The sequence below is a fragment of the Venturia canescens genome, chromosome 6 (assembly GCF_019457755.1).
Source record: "Venturia canescens isolate UGA chromosome 6, ASM1945775v1, whole genome shotgun sequence".
Classification (NCBI taxonomy): Eukaryota; Metazoa; Arthropoda; class Insecta; order Hymenoptera; family Ichneumonidae; genus Venturia; species Venturia canescens.
In genome coordinates this window covers 21,061,852-21,089,560 of record NC_057426.1, presented here as the reverse complement: position 1 = coordinate 21,089,560, position 27,709 = coordinate 21,061,852, and the positions used below count along the sequence as shown (strand labels likewise).

Here is a 27,709-nt window from a genome sequence, read left to right as displayed (position 1 = left end):
GACGCACTTCATATTTTTTCTTTTGTCCGGTTGAACCTTGGTGGCTACATGCAGAGTTTGAAAATTTTATGCATCGACGTGGGTGCGTCAACTTTCTATCTCTGGGAATGATAATACGAATGGAAAAGATTGCTTCAAAAAGTCCTTGGAAGCACGTTTTTTAATGAAATAAAAATAACTAGCATTAGAATTCAATAAACATATGTGAAAATTGCGAATTCTGGTGGACTTGGTGAACATTATATATATATTTTTCTTTCTCCTTCTGTCAAATTTTAAGGAAAATCAATCCAAAAATTCGTTTCATTGAAAAATCTTCATGTTTTCTTTATTCACAATGATTTCATCAAAACAGATGAAAACAAAATTTATAAATGAAGAGGCAAAATTCCACAATGATACAAAATATTGAAAAACCTTACGGAATATGATTTTAATCCCACAAAATTATAGACATGTTCGAAATGGTTGAAAAATTGAGGATATCACTTCAAATATTCGAAGAATATCAAACTGTTATAAATTGTACAAAACTTAAAGAAAATCATTGGAGAAAGGAGAATTATTTTTAAATATCATATTAGAAACATTGGAGAACTTGAGAAAATCTTATTTAAGAATATTTTTTGTGGTTTAGAACTACCACAGAAAAAAGATTTGATATCAAGCCGTAAAAATCCTCTCTCGGAGAAAAAAAATTTGGACAATTACATTGATGATCGCCCGTTTTCGCATTATACCACAAAAAATGTAAACAAAACTTCTTAAATCACACAACAAAAATGATTTCGAACCATAAGAAAATATCAAATATATTACAATCCTACAGCATTAGTGTATAATGTTCTTCACTGGTATACTGATTGTGCGGTATCAGTCTTTTTTCGACGAATCTGATGTTACAAGCCAAAATCATATCTCGGCCTCCAACCCGCTTTCCACCGTGCTCTTGGGTTCCTAATTTCCAAAACATATTAGAGTACAAGGAAAAAAATCGCTGAAGTCCAACAACAGACCTGTGACGAAATATTTCCAGTACAATTTGACGAAAAATAGGTCTTTTTTCGTGAAAACCAACGTTATAAGCCGAAAATTATATCTCGGCCTCCAACCCGCTTTCCACCATACTCTTTGGTTCTTAATTGACAAAACATATTAGAATACAAGGAAAAAAATCGCCAAAGTCCAAGGACAGACTTGTGACGAAATATTTCTAGCACAATTTTGACGAAAAATAGGTCGTTTTTCGTGGAAACCAACGTTATAAGCAGTAAATCGTAAATAATTCATAGCAATTTAAATTAAAATTATATATTCATCAAAACATAAATAAGGAATTTTCGAGAAAAAAGACGTGATATCAAACCATAAACTTCCCCGAGGGAAAAAAAGGTTGGGACAAGTACATTGATGGTATCGTGTTTGCTGATAATTCCATCCATAAAAAGAAAAACTTGGAAATCGATGCCTCATTCTTCTTATTTGATTCGAACAGCTAAATCAATTGAAAAAAATTCCATCTAATTTATGTGCAGCATTAAAATTTATTATATCAATTCGAGGCCAAGTATTTTCTAATGAATTGAAAAAGTTACCACTTGAGTTATGTGCAGCACTAAAATTTATGATATCAATCAGTGGACAAGTATTTTATTAGTAACTCCAAATTTTGACGTTATTAAATTGTTCTAAAAAGCTTTTAAATCCAAAAAAAATCACATGAAAGCTAGTCATTCGTTACTCTATGGTGGCAAAGACTTATAAGAAAATCGATTTTTCTCAGACTTTCAGGATCCTTTGGTATTATTCACACAATTCAACGTCGATTGGATCGATACAAATTATTTTACTACTATGATTAATTAAGTGTACCCCAAATCTTCTGCTGTCTTGTTTCGACGGTCTCTCTTTATTCTCGAAGATCGCTTGTAATCCATACCCGATTTCTCTTACGGAAAACATCAATTCGACCCCGCACCCCCCCTTTTTCTCGATCGCGGCCAGAACTTTCAATCCTTGGTTTACCTGAATACCATCTCAGCAAATAATTCCCATCTTTTCAGCGCGTTCTTCCATGTACAATTTTTCTTTTCCATTTTCAAACCTCATTCAAAGTGTTTCTCCTCACATTCATCGCCATGTTCAAAATCAGCCCTAATAATTCTTTCGTCGCTCCTAATGTTTTTATCTTTATTTAAATACTATGATTATTTAAGTGTACCCCAAATCGTCAGCTGTTTCGTTTCGTCGGTCTCTCTTTCCTCTCGAAGATCGTTTGTAATCCATACCCAATTTCTGTTCCTGAAAACATCAATTCGACTCCCCCCCCCCCCGTTTTCTCTATCGCGGCCGGAACTTTCAATCCTTGGGTTAGATGAATACCATCTAAGTAAATAATTCCCATCTTTTCACCCCGTTCTTCCATGTATAATTTTTATTTTTTGTTCTCAAATCCCATTCAAAGTGTTTTCCCTCACATTCATCGCCGTGTTCAAAATCAGCCCTTATAATTCTGTCGGCGCTCCTAAAGTTTTCATCTTTTTATTTAACTACTATGACGAATTAAGTGTACCCCAAATCTTCTGCTGTCTTGTTTCGTCGGTCTCTCTTTCTTCTTGAAGATCGCTTGTAATCCATATTCAATTTCTCTTCCGGAAAACATCAATTCGACGCCGCACCCCCCCTTTTTCTCGATCGCGGGCGGAACTTTCAATCCTTGGGTTAGCTGAATACCATCTCAGTAAATAATTCCCATCTTTTCACCTAGTTCTTCCATGAACAATTTTCCTTTTCCTCGCTCCTAATGTTTTTATCTTTTTATTTTACTACTATGAATAATGAAGTGTACCCCAAATTTTCTGCTGTCTTGTTTCGTCGGTCTCTTTTTCCTCTCGAACATTGTTTGTAATCCATACTCAATTACTCTTTCTGAAAACATCAATTCGACCCCCCACCTCCCCGTTTTCTCGATCGCGGCCAGAACTTTCAATCCTTGGGTTGGGTGAATACCATCTCAGCAAATAATTTTCATCTTTTCCCGCGTTCTTCCATGTACAATTTTTCTTTTTCATTTTCAAACCTAATTCAAAGTTTTTCCCCTTACATTCATCGCCATGTTCAAAATCTGCCATTATAATTCTTTCGTCGCTCCTAATGTTTTTATCTTTATATTTTACTACTATGACTAATTAATTATACCCCCAATCTTCTGCTGTCTTGTTTCGTCGGTCTCTCTTTTTTCTTGAAGATCGCTTGTAATCGATACCCAATTTTTCTTCCGGAAAACATCAATTCGACCCTCCACCCCCCCGTTTTCTCTATCGCGGCCGCAACTTTCAATCCTTGGATTACCTGAATACCATCTCAGCAAATAATTTCCATCTTTTCAGCGCGTTTTTCCATGTACAATTTTTATTTTCCATTTTCAAACCTCATTCAAAGTGTTTCTCCTCACATTCATCGCCATGTTCGAAATCAGCCCTTATAATTCTTTCGTCGCTCCTAATGTTTTTATCTTTTTATTTAAATACTATGACTAATTAAATCTTCTGCTGTCTTGTTTCGTCGGTCTCTCTTTCTTCTCGAAGATCGTTTGTAATAGATACCCAATTTTTCTTCCGGAAAACATCAATTTGACCCTCCACCCCCCCCCCCGTTTTCTCTATCGCGGCCGGAACTTTCAATCCTTGGATTAGCTGAATACCATCTCAGCAAATAATTCCCATCTTTTCAGCGCGTTCTTCCATGTACAATTTTTCTTTTCCATTTTCAAACCTCATTCAAAATGTTTCCCCTCACATTCATCGCCATGTTCAAAATCAGCCCTTATAATTCTTTCGGCGCTCCTAATGTTTTTATCTTTTTATTTAAATACTACCCTAGCGGGTATGACATAGTCAAAATTTGACTGGTTACTTCAAACTGGTAAAGTCGAAAACATTGAGGCAAATTTTGACTGGTTTGAGGTTTCATCAGCATCGGATTGTGGCGATTCTGGTAAGAATGGTAAGTCACTACCAGTCATATTGTAGATGGTTACTTTATTTCGCGGCCCGCCTCGATTCTCGCTATCAGCTATATTTTCGATGGTTACTCGGTTTTCGCGGCCCGCCTCGATTCTCACTATCAGCTATATTTTCGATGGTTACTCGGTTTTCGCGGCCCGCCTCAATTCTCACTATCAGCTATATTTTCGATGGTTACTTGGTTTTCGCGGCCCGCCTCGATTCTCGCTACCAGCTATGTTTTCGATGGTTACTCGGTTTTCACGGCCCAGCTCGATTCTCGCAACCAATTTGATTTTTGATGGTTACTCGGTTTTCGTGGCCCGTCTCGATTCTCGCTATCAGCTTTATTTTCGATGGTTACTTGGTTTTCGCGGCTCGTCTCGATTCTCGCTATCAGCTTTATTTTCGATGGTTACTTGGTTTTCGCGGCCCGCCTCGATTCTCGCTACCAGCTATGTTTTCGATGGTTACTCGGTTTTCACGGCCCAGCTCGATTCTCGCAACCAATTTGATTTTTGATGGTTACTCGGTTTTCGCGGCCCGCTCGGTGGTTGCCACAATCGAGTTGCTCCGGTCGTGATTACCTTAATTTCTTTTCAATGTTTTAGGGATCATTACAGAAATAAAAAATTGGATGAGACTGAACACATAGAAGGAATTTTGGGATCTTTACGAGAAGGGTATCAGAAGCTTTGATATTTTTTTTCCGTCGTACAATATTGTTTTTCATATTCACATAGACTTAGTAATATTGTTCTGACTCAATTCGATCAAGCAAGATTACATTTGTAATGAGTTTCTTCACCCTTTGATAATGAAATGAAGAATTAAATAATGGTGTTTCTACAATAAAAGAGTGTCGTCCCAATTATTTAACCTGCTGCATCCTTTTCACACTCCGAATTAAAAATGACGTTGCGTCAACAGACTATTTATTGTTACGTATAAGGAATTCAATAACTTGACAAATTGTAACGTAAATATATTATCAAGTTAAGGGTACACGCTCACGTGATCCTGCGATACGAATGCGTCGACATGATTATTTCATTCACAGAGAAATTACCGGTATATTCATTACTTTTTTGCAACTACTACTTTGTCTTCTTATTCGCCCCTTTTTCCACAGGGACAACGTAAAGATTCTTGTCCCCTTGGTCGTTGCGGGAGCACGATCCGCTCACAACTTTTTCTTGCATACTTTCATTCTCTTACAACTGTCAGTAACTCCCTAATTGCATTTAATTCATCACTTATTCTTTCATACTCTACCGTTACAGCTTTTTATTAAGTTTTGTCAAAATACAATTTTTTTTGATGCACCGTCACTCTCTTCCGTTCGTAGCACATCACCCGGTAGTATTATTCAATGTTTCTGCAACGTAAAATTACTTGGCGTATACTTGTCGACATTTACATTTCGTTTCATTAACAGACATTTCTTGGAAGGAGTCATCACTGAAATTAATACCACGTTGCGTCCACGGTCGATTTCTTTTTGTTTGGTATTCAGAAGCCGTCCTAGTCGGTTTCCCAAGTATTAGCAATTTTTATTCCGTAAATAATTGCATTCTTTTTTATTATTATCGCCGGTAGCCGCACGTTTTGCGCTTTGACAAATCCTCTTCTTGAAATGCGTAAGCTTTGCAAGTGTCCGCTCGGAGATTCATCACCTGTATTTTCAAACCACAATACGAAGAATCCATTAAATTCCTCTCCTTCGATTGTTACGAACGTGACAATTTCTAATATTTCAGCGAATTCCCCTCTTTTCGTATAAATGAACTTGTCGCAGCTGCGCGTATACTCTTTATCGGTTTCTCTGCTCGTGTATATTGTTCCTTTCAAAACAGCTTTTCCCAATACAGTTATTGTCTGGCGGCACCTTAGTCTTTCCTCGACCAATATGTTTCGTTCCCACTCGAATAAGGTTCGGGTTGTACTTTTCCCGTAGCCTCTGAATATATAATAATTTTCGTAATCATCGTCATTCCGGTTTTGCACTTTTTTGGCGGAATTTGTAATTTCTTTTACAATTTTTTTCGTGAAAACGTTTGCTGTCGGATCGCTGCTGATATTTCGTACGAAATCCGTCATTAAATATCTATTCGCTATTTGCACTTGTCTACCGGTACTGCTGTTCAGTGACTTCAATATACGGCTGTTGAAACTTTCAAATGCGTAACAATTGTGCGCCCACACCGGTCCCCAACATTTTACGGAACGTGGCAGATGTTGCAGGAGATGCATGTTCGTTGTCATGTGCTCCATTCCAAACAATTCTTCGTACTTCGCGACGAAGTCGTTTATCAACACGGTAGCGATTTCGAGTTGTTCACTTGTGAATGAATCACCGTTCAGCGTGTGCATAGCGTCCGACAGTGTTGTAAATAAAGTCAAATACTTCTCAGGGATCAGCCCGTCCAAACATACCGAACTATAATACAACAGCCAATTGCGCCACTCACTCGCCTTCCATAATTTGCGAAGTTTTATAGATCTTGGTTTTCTGGAAATACTGCTGGGCGTTCGAATCATCGACAAACGTTCATCAATTATTCGTTCCATTGTTGCGGTCGTTTGTTGGATATCTGGTGGCGGCTCATAGACGACCAGGTGTGTCAATTTCTTAACAACGCCAATGTCGACGCAATGCATTGAGTCCACAACAACTCCGAGTCGCAGATCAAACTGTGGTAAGTATCTCAGCGTCGATTGTCCCATCAAACCCATCTGTCTTATTCCGGTGCGTTGTGCTTCCTCCATATGCCTACGAATTTGTTGATCCGTTCGATCTATTATTTCTTCCATCGCATATTTTCTGGACCCATTATCCATTCTTGTTCCGGTAGCATAACAAAAATTACATCCATACATGCCATTGTAGCTAGTAGTATTTAACAACTTCGCTCTGGCAGGTGAATCGAGAGTACAAATCGTGGTAACAAATTTACTGGTCACTCGCTCGTTTTCATCAGGACTCCAGCTAATACCGGTGTTATACAAATCGCGCAGTTCCGAAATTATCGGTTCCATGTACACCTCCATTCTCGGTTGCTTATCGTCGACCCAAATTCCTGCGATGATTATGAAATGTTTTCGCGCATGGTAAGGAAGTTCGTTCAACATTAGTAATATCGGCCACGCGGTCTGCTTTGAAGATTTCCCAACTTGGCATCCGTCCGTATTCAAAGTTAATGAAAAATTCCAATTCGAGTTTAAGAAATGACCCTCCTTTCGCAACTGTTTGTAGTACCTTCCATCGAAGACATCTTCTATTCCTTCTGGATTGATTTTTTCCCGTGTATTCCGATAATTTAGGAGTTGCGTTATATTTCGTGTCTGGAAAAAGCGTCGCAATTGCTTTTTCACGTCTAATTTTATAAAGAACGATATCGAAGACGTCTCTTTGTTCGGGCCCGAAATTCCGCACGGACAGTCCTCTTGCGGTACCTTCCCTATTCCCACTTTTCCTTGACACATCTTGCAGTACAGGTGACGTTCCTGCGTTGTCTCTTCTTTCCTCCCGACTCTTTTCCACAGAGTCTTTTTATCTACCGGTAGGGTGTTGTGGTTCAAAAGCTTCTTTATTGCTCTTATTATTCCCAAAGTTGCTTCGATACTCAGGTTGAATCGAGTAGCTTCCGCCATCATTATCCAGAGAAAATGGTTTTCTCGTACATCCGGTCTGAAGGTCATCGGAGGTCCTTGTTTAATAGAGAAAGCACTTACGTCTTCATCGTCTTCTTCATCGATGCCGTCACCGCCGCCACCACCGCCCCCGCCTCCATCATCTTCGTCGTCGTCGTCGTCATCGTTGTCGTCGTCGTCGTCGTCGATGCTGCTTTCATCAACATCACGCCAGCTGATGTCGTCGTTGTCATCATTGTCGCAGCAATTATTGCCGTCTTCGTCACTGACTTCATGGTCGTCTTCGCTCATAATTTGGCTCGGACTGACATCGTTCAGATCGGCGATATTTAAAGTCATGTCTTCGCTATTAATATCATCGGCATGTGACGAAGCGGTAATAGTTTCCGCATTTTCAGTGTCGATATCATTCCATTCGTTGTTTTTTTCTTCAAGGAGCATTTTTTCATCATGGAGCCATTCCATCTTCCATGTGGGGCATGGAACTTGTTTCGCATTTGATTGGGGTAGTTCGGACGTTCCAGCACCGCTAGTACTATCCGTGGAATCTCTCCGTGACTGCAAACAAAGTAACATTTTAGTCGGTAACGGACCCATTATCATTAACCCCCCGTACCGGTACAAGAAAAATGAATTCACTCGTGGGAGAGCCCGTCCATTTCATTAAAGGCGCATTTCAAAAAACAACAGAACCCATTGTTTGGTAGTTGTCGTTATTTGTATGAACATACTTCTTCACTGAATTCTTGTTCCTTTGATAAAAATTGGCAATCTTTCGGCCCGGGAAGACGCTTTACCGCCGAGAGAAATTGCACCGTGAATTTTCTCCTTTTCCATCGCAAATATTTTTCGTCTTTGTACTTTCTGTTTCGTGTTCCTTCATTCATCGTAACCACGTAGCCTGCCTCGAAACTAATCGGCAGTCTTCTATATTACCGGTATATTTTTGACAATCTGCAACAAATTTAAACATTGTTTGAATAATATTTATGAAACGTCTGTGAACGTGCATTTCCTACTCGGAAGTACTTCAAGGAAATACTTCAAGCGTCGAGTACTGGTCGAAAGAAATAACGCATTTGTAGAAGCAGCTTGTTCATTAAAATATTTCCCGTAACACTAGTGCAAATATTTTCTTCGCAATGGCGAATAAATAATTCTTAATGTACGAAACCAACTGTTAAAGACTAGAAATGTGTCCGCATCCGTCGAAAACGGAAAGAGATGCAAGTGGTAAAAAACAAAGGTACGCCGTAGTTTGTACAATTTCTTTTTTGTATCGTAACGGCAATAACATCTACCTCCCGACCAACGTATAACGGCATTCGTTCTCCCTTCTTCAAATGTATCATCATTAGAGTACGATTCAATTATTGTAGGGAACGTTGAACATTTAAATGTTTGAAAAATTTTTTATTCACCCCTTCCACGCCGTTTTCACGTGTGCGACTTTCCGTCGTTCTGCGTTCCTTCAGCTGACTTCCGTACACCACTAGTTTCCTGCGTTTTCTCTACGGGGACGACTCAGCCGACTCCTGCTTGCCAGAATTTTCCTGTAAATTACATAAAAATTTTCAAATATCATTTGAGCACGTCACACGTTGCAAACTTTGCCTGTAGAAAGAAATAAAAATTGTTAGAGGAGCGACGTCCTCTTCTTTATTACAATGCTTTTTAAAATTACCGCGTAACTTCATTTCTCATAAAATTGTCAAGATACCTCTTAACGTGCATTACTCAATTGAATCTACGACAAACGTCTCTGCTCCCGTTCAGGGGAGAACGAGATATAAGTACATGGAAATCTTTATTTGTCGTCTTATCTTGAAATTTCTCATTCCTCCGTTTCGGCGTTTTTTTTACTACCAAGTAAGCAAATTAACGAAATTTGATCTCCTGAGTTCGATCAATGTTTCGTCATCGACGTGAGACATTATTCAACTTATTAAGAATCAGGGCCCGGGTTTGAAAAAAATCCAACTAACCTTGCACGTCCGAGGATTACCTATGCAACGATGACCGAAGTGAATACAAAAAAAGGTTATTCCTTTTCTAGTTCTTTCCTTCCACTGATGAATTCCGTCCAAGGTGCGTACGAGTCCTTATCTGGACATATACCGGTAAAAGTAGGCCAGCAGGTCACAGATTTGGTAGAAATGCCGCTACTGCAATATGTAAAAAGAAAGTTAAATACAAATTTTTCACTATTTTTATATAGCACACCGTAAGTCGCTAAAAGCGACTTACGGTGTGCGATTTCATACGTGAATGATCACGTATGTTCATAGAAAACGATACAACCGCTTTCACGAAAAGCTCAAACTTTTTTGTCGGAAATAAATAAAGAATTACGTGATACTTCATGTTAGCGCGAGGAAAGCAGAAACTGTCACCGAAATTGCGACAACGTGATTCGACACGGAGGAAGACGGTGTTCCGTACTTTTTTTAACCTCAAACGTCAACGAGTACACGAAAAAATATTCAGAATAGATGAGAGAAACGAAAATACCGGTTCGTTATGATGGGGTTTAAAATCGCATTGAAATACATGCGCGCAAATGTGAAACCCACGCGATAAGAACGCGAATAACGATTAACACACACACACACACAGACGTACACGTTATAACCTCTCTTTATAAGCACTACTCGAATGAATAAGTATATACGAGCGTAACATTAATCACTTCTTCAATATTTACTTCGGAAAAGCTCCAGTGTTGCAGCGAAAAACACAGCCGTTAATTAAATTTAAGAAAAGAAACTGATAAGTAAAAAATTAAGATATATGACGTATATATATCCCGATTGAACGGATTCGAGCGCGTACAGCGATATGCATAGGCAAAAACGTGCCGGCAAACGGTACAGCCAGGTTGACAACTTTTAAAAAATAAAACTGACGCAATGCCGCGCACACAAGAAAAATGAATAATTTTCAGTAACACGACGTGCAACATAACAACAAGCTGATTGTGAATATAGGCTTTGTTAGCGTAGCGTTGTTGCTGTACCGGCGTATCGGCGTAGCGTTGTTGCCAGGCGGAAGTTCCCGGCACAATAATTCAACCAGACTAAGGGCACGTGTGAAAGACAAAAAAGCAAACGGTAGAACAGTAGTGAAGCAGGCGTGTCACGGCACTTGTCGGTGCATGTATAGTCTCGAAACAATGGGAAAAAAATACGTAATAACGTTGTTACGAAATGAGGGTGGCTGTGCCGCAGTCAAAAAAGTGGTCAGCCCAAATGAATTGTTCTATCGAGACACAAAAGATGAAATCGTCGAGTGTACGGAAAAATTTTTGGATGAATACGTGATGAACCCGAACGCGCGAGAAACGATTCGTTATCGAGTTACCGGTAATGGTGATGACAAGGACAATGATGTAGATTCTTTCGCAAGAGTTCGCATCGTTGGCTTCCAACGTAAGTTCATTATTCGCATTAATGCGTTACAAGTATTTTTTTGTGATGGCGATGAAAAATAATAATAATATTGAAACGTCTTGGGGGAGAATACAATTGACGAAAAAAGAAAATGAACGTTTATTGTGCGAAGATGCAAGTAGACGACGTGAGGAAATAAGGAAACATTTTCACAAGTACATCCTTGCTATTCGCAGATGATGAAGAATCAGAGAATGGGGCCGAGAACCAGGAGAACGAGACGCTGGGGCGTGGGAAAAGATTAATGAGGAAAAAAATTGACATGAACACGCCGGACATACTCGTTGTGAAAAGAAATTGGGAATCAAAGAAAGCGCTGCTTGTATGTAGCCAAGAGAATAACGTTAAGGAAATCAGAAAGCAGCACTTGAGGAAGAAGGTAAGCGTGAGAAGTTTTTTGTATTTTCAGATGAATCGTTGGACGATGAAAATCAAACTTTTCCTTCATGAAGACTTATGCGTCACATGCAGAAATAATAAAACCTATTCTGTCTCGATGTACCGATACCAATGTTTCCTACCAGTGCATCCACTTTCCAAGATGTTATCGCCCTATACTATTTTGTTGCGTCAAAGAATTTTCCTTCAAAGGAAAAGTAGATATGGCGTAGCGGAATTTTGCACTTTGCGACGACTGTACATTTGTATTCCAAATTAATATACAGTTGACCGACGAATGAAGGTGTAATGCGACAGGGAGAAAACATAAACGATATATTAATCGTTTCGTATATGTGACTGTTACCGGTAATTGGGGGTGACGGGACAATCATACTGGGACCGTAAGAAAATGTAACTGCTTATATCGCAGTGGAAAATTTATTGTAACGACATTTTTGCTCGTCGCAATAATTTCAAATTCGTTGACGCAAAATGTTGTTTTTCCGGGAAGGAAGTGGAAAAAGGATTTTGTAAGTAAAGAGGGAATGGAAGGACAACTTCGTAAGTTGAGGTTAAGACTTTTTGATACAACTTGGGAACAGGGGATGTAATGAAAAGAGGAGAAAAGTTGCTGGTATCGAAACATTGGTATCTGTACAGAGTGTGGGTAATTTCTGTTCAAGATGAGTCACGCGTACCGCGATCATCGCAAAATCTTGGTCCTGCTCACGCTCGGTAATTGTTTGCGTACACAAACTTCTGTTTAAGTAAATGGAATGTCTGACATTTTTGCGCTTTATCGCGAAGGTACATATTTGAGTTGAAAAAATTTAGACCTCACCGGTTATTGGAGATTACATTGAAGAACGAAGAAAAGCGACCGGTAGAGATATTTCTTTTAATATCGTGCGTACCAAAAATGTTATTTACCGATTGGTTCGTACCACGATCATAATAAAATGTTGCTTATCTCACGTCGCACTTCGTGATTCAATAACGTTACATACACGAAATTCCGTTCGGGGAAGAATGGTTTATAGTAGAGCTTCAGTTTCGTTCAAGGAAGAGTAGGTCAGGTCGAGGCATTGATAGACGTCGTCTCTTAATGTACCACGTAATATCTTCGAGTATTCAATTATATCGAAATTAATTAACTATACAAAAGTGCCGAAAGTATCAATCACTCGTGTTCCGTTCGCTCGTCGTGAACATACTACCTGCCACCAGGTTTGTCTTACTCTCTCTCCCTCTTTCTGGTCACACTCACACGCACACGCAAAACCCATACTTCAACAACGATCATGAGAATTTACTGAGTTGGACGACTGGGGAAGGAAGAAAGCATTCGATGTAGGGGAAGAAAACGCACAATGAAATAACTCACTCATCTGAAAAAGACGCGTACGGGAATGCAGTTGCGCACTAATAGTTTCCACGCCAGCAAAACTGCCACGCGGGTTATGTATTTTTCTAATTTCGTTGAACGTGTCGGAAATAAGTTTGCAACTCTTATGTCCGATGAACGATGAACGAAACGCTGTTTAAAATAATGAGTGATGAACGTTGAAACCGCAACATCGTGAAAACATAAAAAAATGTAACGCGTTCGTTTGAATCACTGCGATAACACTGTAACTCGTTGTAGCTGCTTAGAAATGAATGGATGAATGTGCTGATGAATCTGATTTTTTAGAACGAGCTCGTTTCACTGAATGGTAGAAGAAATATAAAAAAATTCCCGCAATCGCAATGAGTAAGGAATGATATACAATGCGAAATGCTATAGTGAGCGTGCCTGAACGAACCAACGTCGAGCAGTACTGCTCCAAAACAGGATCCGGCAGCTAGCCAGCGAAGCGAACGCCCCTCTCATGTTGGGCGCGGTCGTACGCAAGGAGAGCGCGTGCGCGTTGCAAAGACTGGTGGAGCAAGGTCGCGCGACGATACGAAATGATTGCGTAGAATGGAATGAAAAGTGGTACTTCGGTATCAAGCGTTGAACTTTGTATGAACAATTTACGAATCATTGTAACATTAATATAAGACGTATATTTATTAAATTTTGCCAACGTTAACGATAATAATAACTTCCATCGTCAGAGTAGGGAAATTTGTACGACATATACACATGTAAAAGTCCGTAACGATGAAGTTTTGTGTTACAGAGAGAACTCGATAAGGCAAAGGGGATCGCCGTGGAAAATGCTTTGGAGAAGCTCGAGATGAACAGCACTGAAATACTACCGGTATGAAACCCCTTTATTTCAATCGAACGACATCGCCGTGTACACAAAAAATAAATTTTATTAATTGAAATGTTGTAAAAACATGACGTGTACATGCTGTAACTGTAATTTAAGGTGTACATCGATAACGACAAAGAAGAAGCACCTCAGTTGCCGATGATCGACTTGCGTTGTGGAACGGGGAGCGAAGAAATCACGGAAGCGCGCAACGGAGAATCGCGTCCCGGAAACAGCGACGATGAAAATGTGAAGGAGGTGTGGAAAAAATTGTAGCCAGTGTAAGGGTTGTTGGTCCAACATTAATTACGAAATTATCGCAATTATATTGAAGCAGGTGGAACAAATAGAGCACGCGGAATACGACGACAGTACCGTGGCGGGAAGTGAGGGAATAGATACCGGTAATAAGGTGTTGTCGCCAACGGAATTGAAGACCGATGGTACGGAGGACGGCCAATCTGAAGATCGTAATAAAATTGCAACTGACTTACAGGAAGAAAGGGATATCGCCGTGAGTTTATCGCATGGTTCCCACACGGACGATAATAATAGCTTGGGGTACATCGAAGACCCTTCTGACGTAAGTAATCGCAATTGTCACGATTTACTTTGCAAGTATTCCAAGCCGGGAAGGAAATTATTACGAATTGTTTGTTCTTCTTCTTACTTCACGACGTGAAACCTTAGAAAAAAAGAGTGGTTACTCTTCAAATGGAGAGCGAACTTTCGGAAAAGATTTTCATTTCGACCGACGTATTGGCACCGAACGATGAAGAGAACGGAGAAAAAGGGGATTCTGATGATGCTCCCAGTAATACGTACAGCGATATCGGTAAAGTCATAGCCAACAATGCAGATCATCCGAACAGGGACACACCATCAGTTACGACATACGAACTTACCGGTAATGAGGCCTCGCCACGAAAGGGGCATGACCTCGATGAAGAAAGACGTACTGAGAAATTGAGAAATCCGACGACGATCGAAACTCGATCAGACAAAACAGTCAGCGTACGTACTTCGACAGACATAGGGAAATCCAAAACGGGCGTCTCAACTCCTGTTCACGATATCCGTGACAGCGGGCGTGTAAGTTTTAATACTGTTATTGCAAATGTATGTTTACTGTAAGCTGTAAGAAAATAATAATGTTTATGTTAAATTCGGAAAAATTTCCAGACCTCCAAGAACATCCCGAAAGCGAACAAGAGAATCGTGGTGAAAAAAGTGGAATCGTACCCCGGGACGAGCGCAAAATCTACTTCAATGAGAATAGCAAATATCGCGCAACAAGGGAACAATGGAAAAATTACGAAAGTAAGCTGGCTTAATTCGATACTTGAAGCGGTATCAATCTCATCCCGGACCGATGTTCTTCGTCCAGGAAAGGAATGGGTTGGCGTAAGACGAATCAAAGGCGATAAATGTTAATTGTTATTTTTGACGTATTCGTTTGACAGTTACAAGAGACTCCGATGCGGCAGGTCACGTCACTCGCCGCCAGACATTTAGGAATGATTCTTTCGGAAAGCCAAAGTATTGAAGGAGCAGGGAAAGTAAAGACGTTGGGAAAGGAAGGGAATCGGTCTTATGACAAGTGCGTGGGCAATGAGAGCATCGGAACCGTTCTGGATAAAGATACTGAAAAAGAAAAAGTCTTCGAGCAATGGAAAAAAAAGAAAAATGCCGCAACGGGAAAGAACAACGTGAAAAAACCGAAAAGAGCGTGCGATGTTGCTCCGAGGGATGCTTCTCAATCAAAGTTACCGGTACGAATAATGCATTAACATGTAATGTTACGGTTGTCTTTAATTGTTATCTACTGCAGGTTATCAGCAAAGGAATGGAGAAGGCGACGAAAAAAATAATGCCGCCGTTCAGTGAACCGGGAACATCATCCGTGCAGGTTGCAAGAACACTTTATGTCATGACGATTTATGCATAAATTCTCACTGTAGCCTGGAAACATGATATTGATAGCAGGAAATGGGGAAGGGTACAGCGACTAGGAGGAGAAAAAAGACGAAGAGAGAGGACCTTTTCGAGTTCGAAGACAGTGAGGAAGATGTACCCAAACCGGCAAAGAAGCTGAAAAAAAAATTGTTGCCGGTACCAGCGAAACTTAAAGAAAGGAGATTGTCTCATCAAAACAAGACAAAATCAGTTCGAGGAAAAGAACAGGTAACAGTGAATTTTTTAGAGCTATAATGAAGAAAATAAAAAGAACGCCGAATTTCAAGTTTTATTGTACGAACAATGAAATTTGAATTTATTCATAGGCGAGAGGCGAAAAAACGCATAGTCAACATGGGCGAACCGTTGTCGACAGCTCCAGTGACAGGGAAACTTTTGAGGATGAGCAAGTAATAACTGCAAACAGTCTCGCGTCTTCTGGAAGGCGCATGGAAACGATACGGGAAATGGTAATAACAGCAAAGAAACGACGTTGATAATAGGAGCATGTTGCAGTAGAATAATATTTTTCTTAAAGAATGTTTCCATATATTCACAGGCTTCCGAATTCAACATCTTGATCAAGCAAATGAACATATTTGCCAAAAGGTTAAAAAACTTGTGCAAAGAAGGAAGCAGTGACGAGTCACATTTCGAGATAACCGGCCTAGAGGACGAAAATGTTGATGAAATCGAAGTAGCTCCGAACTGGCAGTTACCCCGAGAGACTGTTGCAAGAGCGGGACTCGCTAACAGTATGAGTAATCGACTGGGCATTCTCATGAGAAGCTTGTGGAATGAAAAAACGAGGAATCAATTAACAACGAAGAAAGATGGCAAAGGGGACGCCGGACGGAAGCGGGTGTCGAAAGACAGCGCAATATTATTAAGGAGTGAGTGTTGCAGTGTCATTGAAGAGTGTACGTGCGACACACATATAAGATACGATTAGGTTAATTTATGAATTAATTGAATGCTTTTTGAAATTTTCATCAACAGATGCATGTTACAACCTACAGAGTTATAAAAAATTACCGTTAGATCAAGTGAAGACCGTTGAAGATACGATGAAATCGATAAGCCAAAAATTATCGTATAACCGGTACAATCTGATACGCCAACAGAAGCGAACAATGCCAAAACAGACTGTACAGGAAGCAGCATTGAAAAAAACTGAAAATACAAGCGATGATTCTGACGCGAGTATCAACGACGACAACGATCACGACGAAGGAGAATCAGAAGTCGACATGGACGACGACAGTGGCAGTAACTGAAATGCCCGCGACCAAAGAGTTTTGTTAAAGTATTCTATAGCATACCGGTAACGTATGCGTGATAATAAAATAAGGTTTTCAAAAAGCACACAATCATAACGATACGTAGCGGCATATATGTATACAAATAAATGTGTACTTACACTGTAGCGGCCTCCGTAATCGTAATTAGTATGTCCACACGGCTTGACCCGCCGTCACTTTTCTGCACAAGTCACACCTCACACACATGCACATTAACTCACTCGTTCCATGATAGGCACCACGAGCGTGTCTATGCAGGACTTTCTTTCAGCGTCGCGTTGTTTGCGTTTATTCAGAGCAGTGAATAATCGGTTACGAAGTTGATCACACACTCGTCGCGCCATCGTTTAATTTTCCCTGCCTCGTATATTCTCGTATCTTGTTTTTCTGTTTTATTGAACTTTTTGGCGTTTTCGGCGCGCTATCGGTTATTCACAACTAAAATGGATTCCCACCAGCTACCGGTAAATGTCGAGGAACGACCTATTTTCATTGGGTTATGTCGACCTTGCATATGAGAAGAAGATGTGATAAAATATATTGCGCCGCGGCATGCATAATGTTTCGCACAAGATGTATAGTTCCCGTGTTTCATGTTCTACTTTTACAGGATGATGAGTCCAGTACCGGTCGAAATTTGACATCTGCTTCCAAATTTTCGAAATTCGGAAAGCAACTCATAATCTGCCGGTGATCCCGGAACGTTATCGGTATCGAAAACTGGTCGTTTGGAATCGGAGGAATCAGTCGGCTTCATACATCGCATCGAACCTTTCCGCAATCTCTTTGGCCTTGGGGCTGGAGTGGTCCAACTCAAAGTGGTATCACGGATTTCTGTTTCTATTTTTGATTCATTTCATAACATTGGTGCACTAGTCACATTGTAAGTAAGAGAACTTTTGGTAAATACAAAATTGATCGAAAAAATTAAGAAATGTAGTCTGAGGACAAATTGGAAGTTGTGAATTACATTGCAGCTGGTGAAGCGAGCGATACTCTGGATGATGCTCTTCTAGATGTCGTGGAAAACGTCACGAGAGTCATACAACACAGCGATACAAAGGTACACAGTTTGATCTGTGACTCGGAGATGTCGTCGACTCAATGCATTCCGTTGACACTAGCATTGTTAAGAAATTGACATATAAAACTTTTCAAATTGTGGAAAGCAATGGCATGTGGCGCAATTGGCTGACAAAAAGTGAAAGAAAGATTTAATGATAAATGCAACTAGTGAAATAAATATTTAATGAGGAATTTCGTAAAATTTAATTTGATTTGAATTAGATGAATTTGATTTCGTAGGATTTAAAGAATAAGCATCTTTGCGTTGTCCCTGTGGAAAAGGGGGCGAATAAGAAGACAAAGTATAAAAGTAATGAATATACTGGTAATTTCTCTATGAATGAAATAATCATGTCGACGCATTTGTATCGCAAGATCACGTGAGCGTGTACCCTTAACTTGATAATATATTTACGTGACAGTTTATCAAGTTATTGAATTCCTCATACGTAACAATAAATAGTCCGTTGACGCAACGTCATTTTTAATTCGGAGTGTGAAAAGGATGCAGCAAGTTAAATAATTGGGACGACACTCTTTTATTGTAGAAACACCATTATTTAATTCTTCATTTCATTATCAAAGGGTGAAGAAACTCATTACAAATGTAATCTTGCTTGATCGAATTGAGTCAGAACAATATTACTAAGTCTATGTGAATATGAAAAACAATATTGTACGACGGAAAAAAAATATCAAAGCTTCTGATACCCTTCTCGTAAAGATCCCAAAATTCCTTCTATGTGTTCAGTCTCATCCAATTTTTTATTTCTGTAATGATCCCTAAAACATTGAAAAGAAATTAAGGTAATCACGACCGGAGCAACTCGATTGTGGCAACCACCGAGCGGGCCACGAAAACCGAGTAACCATCGAAAATCAAATTGGTTGCGAGAATCGAGCTGGGCCGTGAAAACCGAGTAACCATCGAAAATATAGCTGGTAGCGAGAATCGAGGCGGGCCGCGACAAACCGAGTAACCATCGAAAATATAGCTGATAGCGAGAATCGAGGCGGGCCGCGAAAACCGAGTAACCATCGAAAATATAGCTGATAGCGAGAATCGAGGCAGGCCGCGAAAACCGAGTAACCATCGAAAATATAGCTGATAGCGAGAATCGAGGCGGGCCGCGAAAACCGAGTAACCATCGAAAATATAGCTGATAGCGAGAATCGAGGCGGGCCGCGAAAACCGAGTAACCATCGAAAATATAGCTGATAGCGAGAATCGAGGCGGGCCGCGAAAAAAAGTAACCATCCACAATATGACTAGTAACGAGAATCGAGGCGGGCCGCGAAAACCCAGTAACCATCCACGATATGACTGGTAGCAAATAACCAGCGGAGCAGCGAGAACCGACCAACCATCTAAATTTTAACTGGTAAGTGGGTTTACCAATCAGTTTTTGGCTCGCTCGTTTTTTTATGAAAATGTTCTTACCAGTCTAAATTTGCCTCAATGTTTTCGACTTTACCACTTTGTAAAATCTCAATACCCGCTAGGGTATGACTAATTAAGTGTACCCCAAATCTTCTGCTGTCTTGTTTCGTTGGTCTCTCTTTCTTCTTGAAGATCGCTTGTAATCGATACCCAATTTTTCTTCCGGAAAACATCAATTCGACCCTCCACCCCCCCGTTTTCTCTATCGCGGCCGGAACTTTCAATCCTTGGATTACCTGAATACCATCTCAGCAAATAATTCCCATCTTTTCAGCGCGTTCTTCCATGTACAATTTTTCTTTTCCATTTTCAAACCTCATTCAAAGTGTTTCCCCTCACATTCATCGCCATGTTCAAAATCAGCCCTTATAATTCTTTCGTCGCTCCTAATGTTTTTATCTTTTTATTTTACTACTATGATTAATTAAGTGTATCCCAAATCTTCTGCTGTCTTGTTTCGACGGTCTCTCTTTATTCTCGAAGATCGCTTGTAATCCATACCCAATTTCTCTTACGGAAAACATCAATTCGACCCCGCACCCCCCCCCCCCCCTTTTTCTCGATCGCGGCCAGAACTTTCAATCCTTGGGTTGGCTGAATACCATCTCACTAAGTAATTCCCATCTTTTCACCTAGTTCTTCCCTGTACAATTTTTCTTTTTCATTTTCAAACCTCATTCAAAGTGATTCCCCTCACATTCATCGCCATGTTCAATATCAACCTTTATAATACTTATGTCGCTCCTAATGTTTTTATCGTTATATTTTACTACTATGACTAATTAATTATACCCCAAATCTTCAGCTGTTTTGTTTCATCGGTCTCTCTTTCCTCTGGAAGATCGGTTGTAATCCATACTCAATTTCTCTTCCGGAAAACATCAATTCGACCCCCCATTCCCCCGTTTTCTCGATTGCGGCCGGAACTTTGAATCCTTCGGTTAGCTGAATACCATTTAGCAAATAATTCCCACCTCTTCACCTTGCTTTTCCATGTTCAATTGTTCTTTTCCACTTTCAAATACAATTCAATGTTAACACATACTCATCGCTATGTTCAATGTCATCCCTTATAATTCTTTCGTCGCTCCTAATGTTTGTATCTTTTTAATTTTCTACTTTGACTAATTTATTGTTCCCCAAACCTTCCGCTTTGTCGGTTTTTCTGGGGCTAAGTTTTAAGAGCGACGAATTCGAAATGCTGTGAATTTTTAGCGGTCCGAATTCTTATTCAGTGAATCCTTATTTGGGGTCGATAGTGATCTTGCAACGTTTGAGCCAGAAAATTAGTTCATCAAAAAGAGCATCTACAAAGTACTCGAGGGTTAATTTTCGTGCAATCAAAATAGAGTTATGACATCTTTTTCCATATCGATATTTTATATTGCAGTGTTCCGATTAACATAAGGACTCGTATAAGACTCAGTAATGTAGTGAGTCGTGAATAAAAGTAGTTTAAATAAGTTTGTGAAAACCTCATTTCAAAGGAAAGTGAATTTGCAAAATTATGCATATGTGAAACCAAGATCCTCTTTATCCTATAATAAAACTATTTTGAAATAGGTCCAAATAAAAGCCAACATGCTATTGTTAATATTGAATATTTTCCTATTGATGCTGATTTTGTAATCAAAATTGTTTCATGCGGTGCCGAGAATTAATAGAGTGTCGCACACGAATTTTTAGCTACGCTTATGATTTTGTTCCATAAAAACACAATCGAAAATGAACGAATAGTCGGTCTAATGAATGAACAATGTGATGCATTACCGTTGTTCTGCATATTTTGGAGCCGGTTCCCTGCTGTACTTAACTGCTGCTCAAGTTCGATATTTCCCGAATTTGAACCATCTTGTCTTCGTACAATCGCTCTTCTTCTCATATCTGTAATTTCGAACAATCATTGATATACTTCCTAAGCCATGCTTTTTACTGAATGCATTGTCTAACCTTTTCGACGCTTGTTGCGTTTTTGCTTCTTCAACGCCTGTGTTGTCGAAGAGGTTGGAGGGTCTGGAGTAATTTCCTCTCTCCTTTGCCTTGGAAGCGGATTTGCTATTATGAAACACAGAACAAGATGGTGAAATATGCAAGTCTTATATATTCATCAGAAAATTTGAGACACATGCTTGCATCAGATCAACAATAACCAGGGTTATTGGACTGTGGGGATGCCCTTGATACTTCTTCATTGAAATTTCTTATGTTTTCATTGCTGGCTGAAGAAGCAGCTCATAGAAGATCAATTTAGTATTTGGATGCAGTATAAATCAATGAAATAATAATAATTCCGAAAATCATTTCATGAATAATTACCATTCCTGTCAAGTGACGAAGCGTCCGAGTCGTCGTCGATTAAAATCGGCTGATTTTCTGTGGAGCAAAAAATCATGAGGATTCTTCTTTGCATCTGATATTTGCGATCGCTTAGATAAAAATTCAATGCAAATTATTCTGAGTGTTGGTCATTAAAAATATAAACACGATTTAATTGAACATAGACAGTTGTGGAGAAAGCTCGCCTACTTTCTTCTCACAGTTTAATACGTCAGCTTGTTAAAATATACATGTATCAATTGAAGCTTTCAATTACTATGTATAATTTCTTTTTCAATTTAAAAATGAGAATATTTTGAGATACTGCTTTGTGCTTGCAATGAATCGAAAATAATTACCAATTATGTTGGGTTGTGGGAATGTCCTCCGTTCTTCATCACCCAGAAGCAAATTTCCCACATCTTCATTGTTGGCTGCAAAGAATAAGTGTACAAAAGCAATTAAGTTTTCAATTCCAGTATAATCGAATACAATAAAAATGGTTCCAAAAACAGTCTTATGCAAATTACCATTAAAAACAAGTGACGAAGCGTCTGAGTCGTCGTCGATCACAATCGGCTGGTTTTCTATAGAGCAAAAAATGATGAGGGTATTTCCTTACATCTGATATTTGCAATCGGTTAGATAAAAATTCAATGCAAATTATTCTGAGTGTTGGTCATTAAAAATATAAACACGATTTAATTGATCATAGACAGTTGTGGAGAAAGTTCGCCTACTTTTTTCTCACAGTTCAATACGTCAGCGTGTTAAAATATGCATGTATCAATTGAAGCTTTCAATTACTATGTATAATTTCTTTTTCAATTTAAAAATGAGAATATTTTGAGATACTGCTTTGTGCTTGCAATGAATCGAAAATAATTACCAATTATGTTGGGTTGTGGGAATGTCCTCCGTTCTTCATCACCCAGAAGCAAATTTCCCACATCTTCATTGTTGGCTGCAAAGAATAAGTGTACAAAAGCAATTACGTTTTCAATTCCAGTATAAACGAATACAATAAAAATGGTTCCAAAAACAGTGTTATGCAAATTACCATTAGAAACAAGTGACGAAGCGTCCGAGTCGTCATCGATCACAATCGGCATAACTTGTTCTACGGATAAAAAATTCATATATATTTTTAATTTATTCGAAATTGCATTTTTTTAAATTGTGATTATGATCTAAGCAAATTTTTTAAATGTTACTTATTTTAAAAGGTTAGTACGTTCATTATATAATTGAAATGTTGGAGGAAGCTACTTGACATTTTTAAGAAAGGAAGATACTCGTGGTATTTCCTTTCGTCTATTACCTAAACAGAATACAAAATTTGCTTCGACTAATCGGTATTATTTACCATTTTCTTGAAAAGTTATGGAATTGTCCAGGAGCCATCGTGGTGGTTCCTCAGAGAATATTTCTCGCTCGAAATCTGGATCTAAAATGATTCCGGGGAGATTGTACTTTGCGACCATGATTCATAAGCCTGAATTAATGTAAACAAACAATTTTACCTAATGGATTGACCAATGGAGTTTCCTGCAGCTCATGTTCATGAGCCTCGTCATTTTCTTGCATATCTTCGTGATTAGCCATGATTATTTCGATATTGCCTTTTAAAGCCGCTGCCTTTTCGATGAATTCATTTACCGTAATTTCAAGCATGTGCAGCTCACGCCACGCTAAATGGAATATTAATAGATTAGCTATTATACAAGATGTGCCTTTTTTTGTTTTGGACACCGATGTTTTTACACGTCTTCACATATTTAAGTAATATATCAAATAATACTTGCGCTCTGGTCTAGTGGTTAGCGTACTTGCCTCTAAACCAGAGCATCGGGAGGCCCTCGGTTCGATTTCCGATCTCGTAGACTTTTTGCGAGAATTAAATATGAACGTAACGTAGCTCCAGACGTATGTATGAGTCACCCACAGGTGCCTGTACCTGTGTGACACATGCATGTGACTGTAGTACATATTTACATTCCCGCGATAAGGCGCGATGTAGCTCTGATACCGCGAAGCGGGCCGAGGGCCTCAAGTACATTCAATGTCGTAACTCGAAAACGATGGGGTTCTGTTTATGGAATTTTGACAGAAAAAAAAGTTTTATCTTTTTTCGTTTTCTAATTAATTAGAATTTTATCAGATTTTTTCCAAGATTTTATCAATAAGGTTTTCAAGATATTTATCAATGAAAAATTCTAATATAAAAATGAATCTTCTTTTACTTTATAGATATTCTAATAAGATTCCATAGTTCACGAAAAATCTGGATCAACGCCGAGAGCACACAGGTTAAAACTCAGGTTAAAAAAATTTTAGAAAATAATGCGATGAAACTCTAATGAATTAAAAATAAAAAAAAAAATACTTTTTCTGTGTTAAAATTTCATTCAACTTTTCTAGCTTGTCGTCGGGAAACTGTGCCCTGGTAGTGTACGTAGCAATATAAATGTGTTCTAACCGATATTTTTGATCAAAATATTTTTGGTTAAAAACTGGAAAAAAAGTATGAAAATTTATTTTGTTTTTTTTTCGTACTTTTTTCAGAAAACTACAACTCAAGACGAAAAAAATGACCTACTATTTTATTTCGATATCTCTGTTATTAAAGAAGTTATGGGCGTTTACAAAAGAATTGTACGAAATTTTTAAAAATCTATTGTGATCAGATAAGTTGAGGAAAATATCTAAAATAATTAGGAATGACTTCTTTCAGTAAATACAAAATAGAAAATTTTCAGAAAAATCAAAAATGGTCGGGGTCACGGTTTGGTCGGTTTGGTATGGAATGACCCATCTATATTCGAAATATTATTATAGATATATATACTATCAAATAACGTAAAAATATATTCGCAAATTACAAACTGAAATTACGGTAAACAAATATGATAATCTATCTCTAAGGCATTCAGTTATTGCTGATTCGGAATCAAAATGATCTTTATTTAATCTAACCTTTTATCAATTTCTTTTGCTTGAAGACTGTCGAATAACGTGCGTGCCTGCCGATCGGTACATTGTTTTTTAAGTGTTCGATGTCCGATCGAACGTTGGCTTGTAGTTTGAGTAGCTTGCCTGTTGGACAAAATTGTCAATATTAATCCCATTTCATCCCTTTATTGAAAATAAGAATTGCGTGTAGTTACGTTCGACTGCAAACAAAACCTACAAACAAAGTCCCAGGGACCAGGGCGAGCTTCTATCCTGTGCTTAAGTCTGCTGTGATAAGACTCCACGATATTGTTCGTCCGACAGCTAAGCCCATAGACGCTAAAGCCCTCTGGCTTGACAATTCCTAGCCAATACCGGGCGTAATAGTCGCATAGTGGGTTCAGCTGTCTTCGGACTGTCGGTGTTAAACTATTCTTGATAGTTTCGAATTGGTTGGCAATATGATCAGCAGGCAAATACGCCAGAGCCAAAAGTTTTTTGAAAAAACTTTTGGCTTCTGCGTTGGTCCGAAATAAATTTTGAAGATGGAGGGCCCTGGCTTTCTTATATATCGCCTAAAATCCAGTACATGATTATTTTAATTGACATATACTTGGATACTTATTGTTTTGATGAAACGTCAACTTCAATAGTATGGTTTTACGTTGATGATAAATCAGTTTTATATTATTATTCATTCTCTTTCTTGAAAAATCATATCATCTAATCTCAAAATACTTACACGATCGTGATGGGTATTACAACCCGTACTTAGAGCGGTTGGAAATGCTTTCAAAACAGCATTCCGCAATGCGCGTTCAAAGTCGCTCATCACAAGAAGAATGTTATGCGCATGCAGAATATGTGTTTTTACATATTGCAAACATGCTTCATAAGCATTTTGCGTCTTTGATGTCATGATGACCCATATGAAGGGGAAGCCCTAGAGGCCATGAGAGTAAACATAATTAGAATCGGATTCGCTATCAAATCATGAATTTTTTTTTATAACACAATTTGCAATCACGTTTAATATAATAAAACATACCTCATACCCTGTTATTTTGTTGTACGGTATCGAATTTGTTAGTTTTATACTTTAGCATGCTTTAAATGCAAATCAATTCTTACGTGATTCAATTTTATCCCCATAATAGTAAGCAATTGATATACTCCATCAATCCGGGGTCGCGAACAAAACGTTCCATCAATAAGAAGCCTTGATACCTCAGCCATTTCTTGCCGCACGAAATTTTTATCGAAAAATAGGGCATGCTGTGCACCGCTGTTGTCAATGATCAAACGCACAGAAAGTCGACCATTATCGTACTCTAGATTGCGAGCAAACACTGGATCAACGAGTCGATCCACGAATTCACGGACCGTATGGGGACTCGGGGGATAATGCTTCTTTCTGCATTCTTTCATAAAGCTCATGATGGATCGGAATGAAACATGGCTGGCTGCTTCTGGATGACTTGATATGGGAATAGCAATCATAACAATAAAAGTGAGAACTCCGATCAACAAGCTAAGAAGAAATAGTACGTCTTACTCATTGCCGTAAAGATACGGTTTTTGAGATTTATCGATGAATCAATATGGTAAAAAGCTAACTATTTTAGAGAATACATAAAAGCACATACGAAAAACTATGAAACTACGCGAAAATACTTACAGAACTGCATACGCATCGTACAAATCTTTTAATTTGTACCAATGCCGAGAAAGAGCGTCCGATAAGACAGTTTTAAAGCGACATATATGCTCAACCATATCGTCTGGAACACAGTATTGCGAATGGGGATATCCATCTTCTATAAGCCCATTTAGTAATTTTGCCGTCCCTTGACAAATAGTTTTCCGGCTACAGCGTAGATAACTGGGAAATCAAGAGAAATCGAACTGAAGTTTGTTTCAATTATTGAACAGATGATTTCAATACAGGAATGACCTATGTAATAAGATTGAAGGATTGATTATATTTCATTTTTTTGAAGTGATTTCAAACAAGCCCTTTCGAATTCTAAATAGGATCACGTATGAATACGACGTGCATACTTATGCTTTGTAACTAATGTACGAACATATTGAAGGCAGACTGTTATTCAGCAGAAGATAAATATTGTTCCGATTAGATCAATTAAATTTTTCAAGGAGCAAAAAAAATTAATTACAGATATTGAAACGAAGTTTCTTCCCAGCAGAGAGAAGAAAAATATTCCCAGCAAGAGAGAAAATTCATCAAAGATATCACAACAGGGATTCTTAATCAGCAAAGCAATGAAATGCTTTTTAATAACTGTTGTTCAAGTTTCATTAGTTGAATTTTTCAAAGAGCGTAGAGAAGAGAATAATGACAGATACTGGAATTTGATTTTTTTTCAGCGGAGAAAATGTAAGTTGTTCAAAGTTAACGGAAGCCAGTTTTCGTTCTCAGCACGGAAACATAAACTTTTCAATAACATTGTAGTCAAATACTTTTTTAGTAACTATTATCTGAATATGTTGAAGCCTGCGTGTTTTCTTTAGCAAGAAATAACCGTTATTCTGATAGTATCAGTCAATTTTTTCAATGAGCGAAGGAAAATTATTCATTTAAGAGATGACAACTGGGTTTTTTATCAGCGAAGGAATGAAATCCTTTTTTCCAACATCATTGCGATCTTTCATTCCATTTTCAGCGGAAGGAAAAAACATTTAATGATATTGAAATCAAGGTTTTTCCCTGCGGTGGACAGAAACGTTCTGTGGGATGTGTCGAGGTCAACTTTTATTTAGACAGAGGACGGAAACACTGAAATTATATGAATGTGGAATTTTCCTCGAGCGAAGTAAAACACTATAGTCCAAATATATTTATGCAAAGTCGTTTTTGAGCAAAGGGTAACTGATGTTCCAATTTCATTAGTCAAATTTTTCAAAGAGTGTAGTATGGAAGAGAATA

General features: G+C 38.6%; 1 protein-coding gene and 2 long non-coding RNA genes across 3 annotated transcripts in view; 1 reads left to right on the top strand and 2 right to left on the bottom strand.

Annotated features, from left to right (window-relative positions):
• LOC122412685 (uncharacterized) overlaps positions 1-25,902 on the bottom strand; it is a 38,109-nt gene extending 12,207 nt beyond the window's left edge. The window contains exons 1-13 of the mRNA XM_043422425.1: positions 25,894-25,902; positions 25,505-25,705; positions 25,001-25,337; positions 24,787-24,906; positions 23,334-23,501; positions 23,177-23,257; positions 22,871-22,930; positions 22,700-22,774; positions 22,341-22,397; positions 22,170-22,244; positions 21,811-21,867; positions 21,445-21,549; positions 21,265-21,378 (exon numbers count right to left, since the gene is read on the bottom strand). Of these exons, the coding sequence (XP_043278360.1) occupies positions 21,265-21,378; positions 21,445-21,549; positions 21,811-21,867; positions 22,170-22,244; positions 22,341-22,397; positions 22,700-22,774; positions 22,871-22,930; positions 23,177-23,257; positions 23,334-23,501; positions 24,787-24,906; positions 25,001-25,337; positions 25,505-25,681 (1,426 nt within the window). The 5' untranslated portion in view covers positions 25,682-25,705; positions 25,894-25,902. The remainder of the gene's footprint in view (positions 1-21,264; positions 21,379-21,444; positions 21,550-21,810; positions 21,868-22,169; positions 22,245-22,340; positions 22,398-22,699; positions 22,775-22,870; positions 22,931-23,176; positions 23,258-23,333; positions 23,502-24,786; positions 24,907-25,000; positions 25,338-25,504; positions 25,706-25,893) is intronic.
• LOC122412255 (uncharacterized) lies at positions 9,186-13,242 on the bottom strand. Its single transcript, XR_006261317.1, has 3 exons — positions 12,873-13,242; positions 9,644-9,823; positions 9,186-9,211 (listed from the first exon to the last, which is right to left on the bottom strand). It is a non-coding gene; the product is annotated as an uncharacterized lncRNA (long non-coding RNA).
• Positions 17,591-18,479, top strand: LOC122412254 (uncharacterized). The gene is made up of 2 exons (XR_006261316.1): positions 17,591-17,871; positions 17,966-18,479. It is a non-coding gene; the product is annotated as an uncharacterized lncRNA (long non-coding RNA).
• Positions 25,903-27,709: the final 1,807 nt, after the last annotated feature.